Here is a 14,834-nt window from a genome sequence, read left to right on the forward strand (position 1 = left end):
TTTGACCCTTGTGTGACCCCGGTAAGCAGGCAAGCCGCAAGTGGCGTGCGGCAGTGACTGAGACCAGGCGGAGTGTCGGAGCTCTCGCGATAACATCAGAGACCAATGCAGAGCGGGCGAATGATGCAACTGACGGGGCCAGGATTGGTGACAGTGAAATGTCTTTCTCAGCATTGCACTGGCTGTACATTGGGGCCACAGGTACAGCATTCACTGCCGTCTCCTGAAAGGATTCATCTTGCGCTACAGTTCCACAGTCAGTTCTCCGGCACCTCACTCAAGCGCCAATTTTCCAACGTGCGCGTAGACACGGAGTGCCAGGTGACTATTTAACCATGGGGAGAGGGGAGTGGGGGGATGGGCGTAGAACGATATCGCAGCCAGATTCAGACCTCACCTGTGTTCACACAGGGAGCTTCCCGGATTGGGGCCAACACAACAACAACGTGTATTTATATAGCGCCTTTAATGTAGTGAAAGGTCCCGAGGCGCTTCACAGGAGTGTTTTAACCCAAAACAAATACATGTGACATCCAGCCACAAAATAAGAAATTAGGGCAGGTGACCAGAAGCTTGGTCAATGAGGTAGGTTTTAAGGAGCGTCTTAAAGGAGGAAAGAGAGGGGGAGAGGTTTAGGGAGGGAGCTTGGGGCCCAGGCAGCTGAAGGCACGGCCACCGATGGTTGAGCAATTATAATCAGGGATGCTCAAGAGGGCAGAATTAGAGGAGCGCAGGTATTTCAGGGGGTTTGGGGCTGGAGGAGATTACAGAGATAGGGAGGGACGAGGCCATGGAGGGATTTGAAACCAAGGATGAGAATTTTGAGATCGAGGCGTTGCTTAACCGGGAGCCAATGTGGGTCAGCGAGCACAGGGGAGATGGGTGAACGGGACTTGGTGTGAGTTAGGACACGGCCTGCCAAGTTTTGGATGACCTCAAGTTTACGTAGGGTGGAATGTAGGAGGCCAGCCAGGAGTGCATTGAAATAGTCAAGTCTGGAGCTAACAAAGGCAGGGATGAGAAAGAACCGAGATTGTGGCTGATTTCCTCTATCTCAGGGATAATGAAGCTGTTCATATCCAGCCTGTGGCCACCCTAGATCAGCCCAGCTACCTCAGCAATGGCCAGGGATTAAATGTGGGCTCTTATTGCCTACAAGCTGAATGATGAACGCGATTCGGTCAATCTTAGTTTGCCTATCCAGAGTATCCCCCCATCACCACACCTCACCTGAGTGACTCTACAATGTCTTTCTCACACCTGCCTTTCACTACCTTTAGCCTATGTCTCCTTGTTCTAGAGTATTGGGATATCTTGATGAGTCATGGAACAATATTGTTCAGCATGTCGCTGTGGCTCAGTGGGCAGCACCCTCGCCTCTGAGTCAGAAGGTTGTGGGTTCAAGACCCACTCCAGGAACATGAGCATGAAAATCTAGGCTGACGCTGAGGGAGCACTGCCCTGTGGGAGGGGCAGTACTGAGGGAGTGGTGCACTGTGGGAGGTGCCGTCTTTCGCATGAGACGTTAAACTGAGGCCCCGTCTGCTCTCTCAGGTGGATGTAAATGATCCGATGGCACTACTGTGAAGAAGAGCAGGGGAGTTATCTCTGGTGTCCTAGGGTCAATGTCTATCCCTCAATCATCATCACTAAAAACAGATTATCTGGTCATTATCTGCTTTGTGGGAGCTTGCTGTGCGCAAATTGGCTGCTGCGTTTCCCATATTACAACAGTTCCTACACTTCATTGGCTGTAAAACACTTTGCGACATGAAAGGCACTATATAGATGTAAGTCTTGCTATCGCAGTCAATCAGAGTTGTGAATCAATGATACGGCCGTACTAACTTCATGCACCCGACAATTTAATGCTTCATTGCAGATGTGAGCATTTGACATTCGGCAAATATCTCCACAATGCTGCAAATTGATAACAAATAACAATGATATATATTATCATTAAAACCAGCTCCTGCTGGTGCATGTGGTCGGTTTTCATTTAAAGAAGCTACAACTCAGCACTAACTGCAAGTTGTTGAAAAATGCGAAGATTAATATTCCAGCAATCTAACCTTTTTGTTTTAATTACTCTGAAAACCAAAAGCTTGCGTTAGCGCTGCACCAAGTGCATGGTGGGACATCCCGCTGCTTCAGGGTCAGGTGGCCACGTCGGCCATGGTTGTGAAAGATCAAATCCGTTTGTAGAAATCGGACAGGGCTGTGTGACAATGGCCAGGAGCTGCAGGGCAAAGTGGCCTGTGGTCTTAGCTCTTGGACTTGCTCCACTTCGCCCGTCCATAACATAAGAATTAGAAGTGGGAGTAGGCCATTCGGCCCCTCGAGCCTGCTCCACCATTCAATGTGATAAGCATGCGCTTATTTGTACTGCCAAAATGGCCACCAGCCCCCACCCTTTGTTTATGATTGGTCCCCTTGGAGGATAAGTTTCACAGGAATGTGTAACTGGAACTGTCCATTCCAAGGTCTCACTGACTTTGCAAATTGTAACTCGATCCACTTTGATGTCCTGAAGTGACAGACGACACAGCTCCCCAAAACACAGCAAGGGCCAGCCAAAGTCCCGTACCCCAGTCCAAATACATCCCTCCCCCAGCCGAAGTCCGGAGGGGGAGGGGAGAGGGCCAGGGGGAGGGATGGGGGAGAGTCGGGGGGGAGAGTCGGGGGGAGGATTCGGGGGGGTGGGACATAGGGCCGTGGGGGGAGAGTTGAGGGGGGTTGGGGGGGAGAGTCGTGGGCGAGGGAGTCGGGGGTGAGAGAGTTGGGGGGGGGGAGAGAGTCGGGTGGGGGAGGGAGAGGGCCGGGGGGGGGGGGAGGGGAAGAGAGTCGGCGAGGGGGGGAGATTTGGGGTGGGGGGGGGAGAGGGCCGGGGCGGGGGGCAGAGGGCAGGAGGGGAGAAGACCGGTGGGGTCGGGGGTTCGGGTCCGGGGGGGGGGAGAGGGCCAGGGGAGGGGTCGGGTCTGGGGGGGAGAGGGCCGGGGGGGTCAGAGGGCCCGTGGGGGGAGAGGGGCGGGGGGAGATTGGGGTGGGGAGGGAGAGGGCCGAGGGGTCGGGTCCGTGGGGGAGAGGGCTGGGGGGGGAGAGCCGGGAGGGATCAGGTCCGGGGGGGGAGAGGGCCTGGGGGGAGAGGGCCGGTGGGGGGAGAGGGGCGAGGGGAGATTGGGGTTGGGGGGGAGAGGGCCGGGGGGGTCGGGTCCGGTGGGGGAGAGGGCCGGAGGGGTGGGGGGGGTCGGGTCTGGGGGGAGAGGGCCTGGGGGAGAGGGCTGCAGTCTCAGGTCCTGCTTCTCAGCACCACGTGGAGGGAAGGATTCTGGGCCGGGACAATGAGGGCGGGGAGGAGCTTGACAGACACATGTTTGTGAAAAAAAATGCAATATAAATAGTTACACTGATGAGATCATGGCTGATCTTCAACCTCAACTCCACTTTCCTGCACTATCCCCATATCCCTTGATTCCCTTAATATCCAAAACTCTATCGATCTCTGTCTTGAATATACTCAACGACTGAGCCTCCACAGCCCTCTGGGGCAGAGAATTCCAAAGTTTCACCACCCTCTGAGTGAAGAAGTTTCTCCTCATCTCAGTCCTAAATGGCCAACCCCTTATCCTGAGACTGTGACCCCTAGTTCTAGACTCCCTACCCCGAGGGAAACATCCTCCCTGCATCTACCCTGTCAAGCCCTGTAAGAATTTTGTATGTTTCAATGAGATCACCTCTCATTCTTCTAAAGGCTAGAGAATATAGATCTCGTCTACTCAATCTCTCCTCATCGGACAATCCCCCCCATCCCAGGAATCAGTCTGGTGAGCCTTTGTTGCAATGGCAGCGAACATAAAAGGGAATCAAACAATCTTCTATTGCCATATAAACGGGCAGTGAGAGGAGGGGTGGGGCCGATTAGGGACCAAAAAGGAGACCAGTCCATGGAGGCAGAGGGTACGGCTGAGGGACTAAACGAGTACTTTGCATCTGTCTTCACCAAGGAGGAGGATGCTGCCATAGACATAGTGAAGGAGGAGGTATGGGAGATACTGGTTGGGATAGGAATTGATAAAGACGAGGTACCAGGAAGGCTGGCTGTATTAAAGTAGATAAGTCACCAGGACCGGATGGGATGCATCCTCGGACGCTGAGGGAGGTGAAGGAAGAAATGGCGGAAGTACTGTCCATAATCTGCCAATCCTCCTCAGATACAGGGGTTGGTGCCAGAGACTGGAGAACTGCAAATGTTACACACTTGTGCTAAAAAGTGTGTAAAGATAAACCCAGCAACTACAGGCTAGTCAGTTTAACATCGGTCGTGGGGAAACTTTTTGATACAATAATTAGTGACAAAATTAACAGTCACTAGGATAGGTGTGGATTAATTAACGAAAGCCAGCACGGATTTGTTAAAGGCAAATCGTGTTTAACCAACTTGATCGAGTTTTTTGATGAGGTAACAGAGAGGGTTGATGAGGGCAATGCGGTTGACGTGGTGTACATGGATTTCCAAAAGGCGTTTGACAAAGTGCCACATAATAGGCTTGCAGCAAAGTTGAAGCCCGTGGAATAAAAGGGACAGGGGCAGTATGGATACGGAATTGTCTCAGTGACAGGAAACAGAGAGTAGTGGTGAATGGTTGTTTATCGGACTGGAGGACGGTATACAGTGGTGTTCCACAGGGGTCGGTCCTGGGACCACTGCTTTTCTTGATATATATTAATGACTTGGACTTGAGGGTACAGGGCACTATTTCAAAATTTGCAGATAACACAAAACTTGGAAATATAGTCAACAGTGAGGAGGGGAGGGATAGACTTTAAGAAGACAGACAGACTGGTGGGATGTGCAGACACGTGGCAGATGAAATCTAACGCAGAAAAGTGCAAGGTGATACATTTTGGTCGGAAGAACGAGGAGAGGCGATATAAACTAACGGGTACAATCCTAAAGGGGGTGCATGAACAGAGAGCCCTGGGGGTATATGGGCACAAATGGCTGAAGGTGGCAGGGCAGGATGAGAAAGTGGTTAAAAAAGCTAACGGGAACCCGGTTACTTCATAAATAGAGGCATAGAGTACAAAAGTGTGGAAATTATGCTGAACCTGTATAAAACACTGGTTCAGCCCCAACTGGAGCCTTGTCCAATTCTGGGCACCACACTTTAGGAAGGATGTGAAGGCTTTAGAGAGGGAGCAGAAAAGATTTACGAGAATGGTTCCAGGGATGAGAGACTTCAGTGATGGGGATAGACTGGAGAAGCTGGGGTTGTTCTCCTTGGAGCAGAGAAGGTTGAGAGGAGATTTGATCGAGGTGTTCAAAATCATGAGGGGTCTGGACAGAGTAGATCGAGAGAAACTGTTCCCATTGGTGGAAGGGTCGGGAACCAGAGGACACAGATTTAAAGCGATTGGCAAAAGAACCAAAGGCGACGAGGGAAAACGTTTTTACGCAGCGAGTGGTTAGGATTTGGAATGCGCTGCCTGAGAGGGTGGGGGAGGCAGACTCAATCGTGGCTTTCAAAAGGGAGTTGGATAAGTTCCTGAAGGGAAATAAATTGCAGGGCTCCGGGGAAAGGGCGGGGGAGTGGGACTGGCTGAGGTGCTCCTGCAGAGAGCCGGCACGGGCTCGACGGGCCGAATGGCCTCCATGTTGTGACCGTTCTGTGATTCTATTGAGAACCTTCAAATGGAAGTCAATGGTTCCTCACGAGGAAAACTTGGTTGTGGTGGGGGAGATGCATCATGCTGACTGAGCTGGTTATGTGGAGGAGAGTGTGCGAGTGCGGGGGGAGGGAGGGAAGCCATCTGGTGAAAAAGCACATAATTCTCAGTGCTTATCCTCAGAATCTGTGGCCAATGGGGGCAGGGATGGTGGCTTCCAACAGTCGTGAATAAGGATGTGTGCCTGGCTCCACAAATCAAAATCCCAGGGGTGAAGGGGGAGAGATCGCTGACACTCCCACCACCCACATCATAATAAGAACATAAGAAATAGGAACAGAAGTAAGCCATATGGCCCCTCGAGCCTGCTCCGCCATTTAATACGATCATGGCTGATCCGATCATGGGCTCAGCTCCACTTCCCCGCCCGCTCCCCATAACCCCTTATCCCCTTATCGTTTAAGAAACTGTCTATTTCTGTCTTAAATTTATTCCATGTCCCAGCTTCCACAGCTCTCTGAGGCAGCGAATTCCACAGATTTACAACCCTCTGAGAAGAAATTTCTCCTCATCTCAGTTTTAAATGGGCGGCCCCTTATTCTAAGATCATGCCCCCTAGTTCTAGTCTCCCCCATCAGTGGAAACATTCTCTCTGCATCCACCTTGTCAAGCCCCCTCATAATCTTATACGTTTCGATAAGATCACCTCTCATTCTTCTGAATTCCAATGAGTAGAGGCCCAACCTACTCAACCTTTCCTCATAATTCAACCCCCTCAACGCTGGAATCAACCTAGTGAACCTTCTCTGAACTGCCTCCAAAACAAGTATATCTTTTCTTAAATATGGAAACCAAAACTGCACGCAGTATTCCTACATAACTGTAGCAAGACTTCCTTACTTTTATACTCCATCCCCTTTGCAATAAAAGCCAAGATTCCATTGGCCTTCCTGATCACTTGCTGTACCTGCAAACTATCCTTTTGTTTCATGCACAAGTACCCCCAGGTCCCGCTGTACTGCGGCACTTTGCAATCTTTCTCCATTTAAATAATAACTTGCGCTTTGATTTTTTTTCTGTCAAAATGCACGACCTCACACTTTCCAACATTATACTCCATCTGACAAATTTTTGCCCACTCACTTAGCCTGTTTATCATCACAGTTTCCTGGCTGGGGAGTCTAGAACTGGGGGGGTCACAGTCTCAGGATAAGGGGTCGACCATTTAGGACTGAGATGAGGAGAAATTTCTTCACTCAGAGGGTGGTGAATCTTTGGAATTCTCTACCCCAGAGGGCTATGGAGGCTCAGTCTCTGAGTATATTCAAGGCTGAGATCGCTAGATTTTTGGGAACTAAGGGAATTAAGGGGGAATAGTGCGGGAAAGTGGAGTTGAGGTCGAAGATCAGCCATGAATGGCAGAGCAGGCTCGAGAGGCCAAATGGCCGACTCCTGCTCCAATTCTTATTTTCTTATTGCTGTCCAGTTTTGATGACAATAGAATGGAAACATTGGCCCTGACCAAATTGAGGGGATGAGTTCAGGATGGCCAATCCTTCAAGATTGCCCTGGTGTCTTGAGAATTAGAGATTAATTTCGTGTCTAGTGCTGTAAGCAACCTGGGAGAAACACCATCATCGGGGCATTTAAAAAATGCTAACTTTTTTTTGATTTTTATTGAAAACTTTGTCAGTTATTAAAACATTGGAGATGGGGAAAAAGGTCGGAGGCGAGAGATCATGTGATGCAAGCTCCAGGAATACGGCCAACCAGAGGCGGCCATCCCAGATGAGCCGTGACATCTCTACTGTAATGTGTAAATGACCTACTGGTAATGTTGGCGCAGTCTGCAGTACTGGGCATTTTGCCACCTCCTTCATCGGTATCGGATCTATCTTGCCTCTTGGGGTACCATTCCTCCTCGTGGGACCTCTCACGCGTTGTCGAGAATTTCCTCCGCCGTCTCTTCCTCCTGTAGCCTTGGGGCATGGGGATCCCGATATAGATTGCATTTTGATCTGGGCAACAACAACAACAACAACGTTTATTTATATAGCGCCTTTAACGTAGTGAAACGTCCCGAGGCGCTTCACAGAAGTGTTATAAAACAAGACAGATACATTTGACAATGAGCCACGTTGGAAGAAATTAGGGCAGGTGACCAAAAGCTTGGTCAAAGAGGTAGGTTTTAAGGAGCGTGTTAAAGGAGGAGAGAGAGGTAGAGAGGCGGAGAGGTTTAGGGAGGGAGTTCCAGAGCTTAGACAAAAGAAATACGTTGTGACTATCAACATATTCATTAACGTTCCTAAACTTGTTTAGTTTCCGTGGCAAGACGCCGCTCTTTGGTCAGAAGCAGATAGCTGCAGCTGTCAATATTTTGCACCAACTTAGGAATATGGGAACAGGAGGAGGCTATTCAGCCCCTCGAACCAGTTCCGCCATTGAATTAAATCGTGGCTGATCTGTATCTTAACTCCATTTACCCGCCTTGTTCCATAACGCTTAATACCCTTACCCAACAAACCTCGAGCAATCTCAGTTTTGACATTTTCAATTGGCTCCTGTCCTCAAGTGCTTTTTGGGGAGAGAGTTCCAGATTCCCACGGCCCTTTGTGTGAAGAATTTCTTCCTGACTTCACTCCTGAACGGCTGGGCTCTCATTTTAAGGCGATTCCGCCTTGTCCTGCACTCCCCCACCAGAGGAGATAGTTTCCCTCGATCGATCCGATCAATTCCTGTAATCGCCTTAAACACCTCGAGTAAATCACTCTTTAATCTTCTATACTCAGGAGTACAGGCCTAGACCATATCGAACCCTTTTAGCCCCAGTATCATTCTGGAGAAACTTGGGGGCCGAATTTGGTGAAGGCCCCCGCCCTAGTGTCGCCCAAAGGACCGCCGATGGCCGCCGAGGTGCCGGATGGTACGGTACGCTGGGTGGGGTTTTCATCAAAAAGGTCCTTCAAAGGGCGGTGGGTGGCAAATGAGGGACTTACCCCGTCAATCTGGGCGGCAATCAGCGGGAGCTCCCAATCTCGGCGGCAAAGGCGCTTGTCGCCCAAGTGCCGCCGAGGATGGAGTCGGGCCCACGGAGGGATAAGTCCTGAAAAGGAAAAGCATCCAAAAAACCATCGGAAGACCTCGAGGGGACTGCATACAGGTCAGTCCCTGTAAAGAAAAACATTATAAAATGTTCACTCACCTTTTTTTCCAGATCTTCATACTCACCGTCGGGGCCAGACCAGCCTCCTCACAGCGGTCCTTCCCCGTTCTGGCACCGACTCCCGCACACACCATTCTGGCATCTCGGCTGGCGGGAGGCCACCTACCACACTCGGCCGTCCGCTGACATCAGCGGGCGGTTCCTGGCAGCTCTCCCCGCCCGCCCACCCCAGCCATAATCGAAAGTGACACTGGGCGCAACTCGAGGAGAAATGTCGGCAGCAGTAGGACGGCAGTGTGGGGGGGCAGTGGGTGACAGTGGGGGGAGTGGGGGGCAGTGGGTGACAGTGGGGGGCAGTGGGGGGCAGTGGGTGACAGTGGGGGGCAGTGGGTGACAGTGGGGGACAGTGGGTGACAGTGGGGGACAGTGGGTGACAGTGGGGGACAGTGGGTGACAGTGGGAGGAGTGGGGGGCAGTGGGGGCAGTGGGAGGCAGTGGGTGACAGTGGGGGGCAGTGGGGGGCAGTGGGAGGTAGTGGGGGGCAGTGGGGGACAGTGGGTGACAGTGGGGGGAGTGGGGGGCAGTGGGGGGCAGTGGGGGGCAGTGGGTGACAGTGGGGGGCAGTGGGTGACAGTGGGGGACAGTGGGTGACAGTGGGTGACAGTGGGAGGAGTGGGGGGCAGTGGGGGGCAGTGGGAGGCAGTGGGTGACAGTGGGGGGCAGTGGGTGACAGTGGGGGACAGTGGGTGACAGTGGGGGGCAGTGGGGGACAGTGGGTGACAGTGGGTGACAGTGGGAGGAGTGGGGGGCAGTGGGGGGCAGTGGGGGGCAGTGGGAGGTAGTGGGGGGCAGTGGGGGACAGTGGGTGACAGTGGGGGGAGTGGGGGGCAGTGGGTGGCAGTGGGTGACAGTGGGGGGCAGTGGGTGACAGTGGGTGACAGTGGGGGGAGTGGGGGGCAGTGGGGGACAGTGGGGGACAGTGGGTGACAGTGGGGGGAGTGGGGGGCAGTGGGGGACAGTGGGGGACAGTGGGGGGAGTGGGGGGCAGTGGGTAGTCAGGCCATCAATTTCGGACCCTTTAGAGCTGAGCGATGTGGAAACGAGTCTCATCAGTAAAAGTTTATTCTGCATCATCCAAATGTTTTAGAAAGGAGCTGGATGAATATCTGACTGAAAACGATAGAAGACAATGAATCAGAGAAAGGTTACAGCACAGGTGGCCATTCGGCCCATCGAGCCCGTGCCGACTCACTGCAGGAGCACCTCAGCCAGTCCCCCTCCCCGCCCTTTCCCCGGGGCCCTGCAATTATTTCCCTTCAGGAACTTATCCAATTCCCTTTTGAAAGCCACGATTGAGTCTGCCTCCCCCACCCTCTCAGGCAGCGCATTCCAGATCCTAACCACTCGCTGCGTAAAAACGTTTTCCCTCGTGTCGCCTTTGGTTCTTCTGCCAATCGCCTTAAATCTGTGTCCTCTGGTTCTCGACCCTTCCACCAATGGGAACAATTTCTCTCTCTCTCTACTCTGTCCAGACCCCTCATGATGTTGAACACCTCGATCAAATCTCCTCTCAACCTTCTCTGCTCCAAGGAGAACAACCCCAGCTTCTCCAGTCTATCCCCGTCACTGAATTCCCTCATCCCTGGAATCATTCTCGTAAATCCTTTCTGCTCCCTCTCTAAGGCCTTCACATCCTTCCTAAAGTGTGGTGCCCAGAATTGGACAGATGACTCATAGATTGATACAGCATAGAAGGTGGCCATTCAGCCCATCGAGCCTGTGCCAGCACTTTGAAAACACTATCCAATTAGTCCCACTCGCCTGCTCTTTCCCCATAGCCATTTTATTAATTGCATTACGATGTTACTAATTTTATTGATTGTAAAATGCAGTGTTGTTGACCTCCGCTGCTGATTCCGCCCACTTCTGTATACAGGTGCACCTCAGGTCTCCATCATCCCCGGGTAACCTTTTATGTGGCACCTTGTCAAATGCCTTCTGGAAGTCTAAATACACCACATCCACTGGTTCCCCTTTATCCGCACTGTTCCTTACATTCTCAAAGAATTCCAGAAAATTTGTCAAACATGACTCCCCCTTCATAAATCCATGCTGACTCTGCCTGACTGAATTTTGCTTTTCAAATATCCTGCTACTGCTTCTTTAATAAGGGACTCCAACATTTTCCCAACCACAGATGTTCGGCTAACTGGTCTATAGTTTCCTGCTTTTTGTCTGCCTCCTTTTTTAAATACGGGCGTTACATTTGCAGTTTTCCAATCTGCTGGGACCTCCCCAGAATCCAGGGAATTTTGGTAAATTACAACCAATGCATGCACAATCCCTGCCGCTACTTCTCTTAAGACCCGAGGATGCAAGCCATCAGGTCCAGGGGATTTATCTGCCTTTAGTCCCATTATCTTACTGAGTTACCATCTCCTTAGTGATTGTGATTGTGTTAAGTTGCTCCCCCCATAGCCCCTTGACTATCCACTGTTGGGATATTGTTCGTGTCCTCTACCGTAAAGACTGATACAAAATATTTGTTCAGAGTTTCTGCCATCTCCATGTTCCCCATTATTAACTCCCCGGTCTTGTCCTCCTCAGTATTGACTAAGATTTGGTTTCATCTGCAAATTCAGAAATTGTGTTGTTGATTCCAAAGTCTAATTCGTTAATATAAATTGTGAACAGCAGCGGTCCCAGCACTGATCTTTGTGGCACACACTACCCACCTTCTGCCACTGTGAATAACTACCCTTTATCCCTACTCTCTGCTTTCTGTCTTAACGCCAGCTAGCGATCCATTCTGCTACCTCTCCCCTGACTCCGTATTCTCTGACCTTGTTCATCAGTCTATTATGGGGTACTTTCTCGAAGACCTTTTGAAAATCTAGATACATTACATCTACTGCATTACCACAAACACAATGAGAGTGCCAACTGTGACTCAGTGGGTAGCACTCTCGGAGTTATATCTTGGACTTGCATTTATATAGCGCCTTCCATGACCACTGGACATCCCAAAGCGCTTTACAGCCAATGAAGTACTTTTGGAGTGTAGTCACTGTTGTAATGTGGGAAACGTGGCAGCCAATTTGCCCACAGCAAGCTCCCACAAACAGCAATGTGATAATGACCAGACAATCTGTTTTTGTTATGTTGATTGAGGGATAAATATTGGCCAGGACACCGGGGATAACTCCCCTGCTCTTCTTCAAAATAGAGCCATCGGATCTTTTATATCCACCTGAGAGAGCAGACGGGGCCTCGGTTTAACGTCTCATCCGACAGATGGCTCCTCCGATGTGCGGCACTCCCTCAACACTCCCCTGGAGTGTCAGCCTAGATTTTTTGTGCTCAAGTCCCTGGAATGGGCCTTGAACCCACAACCTTCTGACTCAGGTGCGAGGGTGCTGCCCACTGGGCCACGGCTGACATTCTCGTTGTGTTTTGAATAATTTCAATGTTCTCGGAGCCTAATATGTTGCTCAGTCCATCACAGTAAATATTTAATCACTTTTTGAGGTGACAGGTTTCTCATCTCCACACGTACATCCACCAGGGCTATTGGATAACGATCACTGTGTGGTTTTTCTCCTCCGCCTGGCCCAGGGACACTCAGATCAATTGTACCACAACTCTAGCGGAAATCGGCTAACTCAAACTAGACTGAAGATCAAACCTGGTACCTTCTATGTTGGAGGAACTCAGTACACATTGGGTGAGGCTTACTTGTACTTCAACTATCTTACCCCCCTCCTCCTCATCATCATATCGCCTTCTTGAGTTTCCCTTTCCGCTTTCAATGAATGCTTCATGGTCCATCCTAAAGGGAACAAAGCAGTTGGAGATGAAACAGAAGAGGTGCGCGCTTCTGATACACGTTTTAACGGCATGGATAAAGGAAACGCACAGAGACATTCTAATATTTACAACATATGCTGAACTGTCCTGGTAACATATCACTGACAGCAGAGCGCCATCATTATCTGTCTTATATGATTTGAACTGACTTTGGTTGGGTAAAGCAATGTGACTTTAAAATTGCCTTTTAGTTGGCCATGGGTCTGACACAGGGTTCTACCGTCTTGGTATCAGGGGAGGGAAACAATATACAAAAGAGCAAAGAGATAGTCCTTAGTCTCAGCAGCAGGTTTTCTTTGGTTTCACTAGTGTGATGTATGCACGTGTGAGAATGGTCACAGGTTGTACGGCACCTCACAACTTGAGCCTCCTCGGGGAAATCCCCTCCGCGCCTTTCAGTTCTGTATGGAGGGGATTCCTGTACAGGCTGCTCCTGCACACCCTCCACCTTGCCATCCCTGTCTGCCGTCTGGATGCTCCATGGCGCACCATCTTGCCGTCCGGAGGAGGCGGTGTCCCCAATGGAGTGCTCTCTACACGGGAGTCCTCCCTCTATTTATTGGGGACTTGGCCTGGAGGGTGGTGCACGGAGCAGTCCCGTGCAATAGGTTTTTAAGTCGGTTCATGGACTCCCAGGCCGCCTTCAATTTCTGCGGTCTGGAGGAGTCCGTGTTCCACGTGTATGTACAGTGTGTGAGGTGAAGGGGCTGCTCCTTAAATTCTGGTTGCACTTCAGTCCCATTCCTGATCTTTGGGCACCCTGTGCGGAGGGGAGCGGGTTGGTCCGAGGGCCTCCTCGTAGGACTGCCCCTGGACCTGGCCAAGGGGGCCATCAGCCGGTCCAGGCAGTGGGCGGTCGAGGGGGTTGTTCAGCCTGACTGCCTGCCTCTCTTCCACAGTTACATCTGAGCCAGGGTGTCCCTGGAGATGGAGCACGTGGTGTCCACCGGTACGCTCGCGGCCTTCCGCGAGAGGCGGGCGTCGGAGGGACTGGAGTGCATCACCACTCCCGGCAACCAAATTTTAATTTGAATTAGTTTACTGTCAAAAGTTTAATTTGTTTATTGTGTTGGTTTTAGTGTCCCCCCCCCTTTAATAAGGGGGCACTTGGATTAATGTTTCAACTTTAAAATAGTTGCAGAACTGCTGCATTGTGAGTGGCTTAGCCAGTCATGTGATGTTCACAAGACTCAATAAAACCCCAGCCAGTTGTGTTCGGGGGATCCACGATGGAGCAGGTGCTTGTGAGCCTGGTGGATGAACTGGTAATGTGTAGTGTGATTGTTAAACCTTTGTTAATAAACCAACTGGTTCTTAATAGCAATGTGTTGCTATGAATTCTTCAGCAAAGAATCCATGAAGCAAATACATTACAACTAGCTGACCTGTGACTCAATCAGATCAAGTTTGTTACTCACGCTTCTGATAGGTCCAAACTTCTGGCCATTTCAGACATTTACAGTAGGTTCTTTGGTGGCTGATTGTCCAAAATAACTGACTCAATGGACAGCCAAGGGTCTCCCGTTCACACCTTATCTACTGGAATGGTCGAAATGATAAATACCCTCATTGTATGATTACTGATATCGTGTATGCCATTTGAGATGGAGAAGAGAGGCCCCATGAGAGTCACCACAACAACACCATCTTTTATTTATATAGCGCCTTTAACGTAGTAAAATGTCCCAAGGCGCTTCACAGGAACGTTATAGACAAAACAGATACACGTGGCACCGAGCCACATAAGGAGAAATTAGCGCAGGTGACCAAAAGCTTGGTCAAATAGGTAGGTTTTAAGGAGCGTTTTAAAGGTACGAAAGAGAGATACAGAGGTGGAGAAGGTTTAGGGAGGGAGTTCCAGAACTTGGGGCCCAGGCAACAGAAGGCACGGCCACCGATGGTGGAGCGATTATAATCAGGGATGGGGCAGAATTAGAGGAGCGCAGACATCTCAGGGGGGTTGTGGGGCTGGAGGAGATTACAGAGATAGGGAGGGGCGAGGTCCTGGAGGGATTTATAAACCACTCGCAACGTTTCTTCAGAGACTCTGTTCAGAAGTTATTGCAATTGAATTCTAATGATTCAACAACAACTTGCATTTATATGGCACCTTTAATGTACAAAAGCAGCCCAGGGT

General features: G+C 50.6%; 1 protein-coding gene across 1 annotated transcript in view; it reads right to left on the reverse strand.

The window, feature by feature from the left end:
* LOC139235136 (electrogenic sodium bicarbonate cotransporter 4-like) overlaps window positions 1-12,658 on the reverse strand; it is a 151,275-nt gene extending 138,617 nt beyond the window's left edge. Inside the window, exons 1-2 of the mRNA XM_070866348.1 lie at window positions 12,586-12,658; window positions 7,539-7,685 (exon numbers count right to left, since the gene is read on the reverse strand). Coding sequence (XP_070722449.1) covers window positions 7,539-7,685; window positions 12,586-12,658 — 220 coding nt within the window. The remainder of the gene's footprint in view (window positions 1-7,538; window positions 7,686-12,585) is intronic.
* Window positions 12,659-14,834: the final 2,176 nt, after the last annotated feature.

This window comes from Pristiophorus japonicus, chromosome 22 (genome assembly GCF_044704955.1).
Source record: "Pristiophorus japonicus isolate sPriJap1 chromosome 22, sPriJap1.hap1, whole genome shotgun sequence".
Classification (NCBI taxonomy): domain Eukaryota; kingdom Metazoa; phylum Chordata; class Chondrichthyes; family Pristiophoridae; genus Pristiophorus; species Pristiophorus japonicus.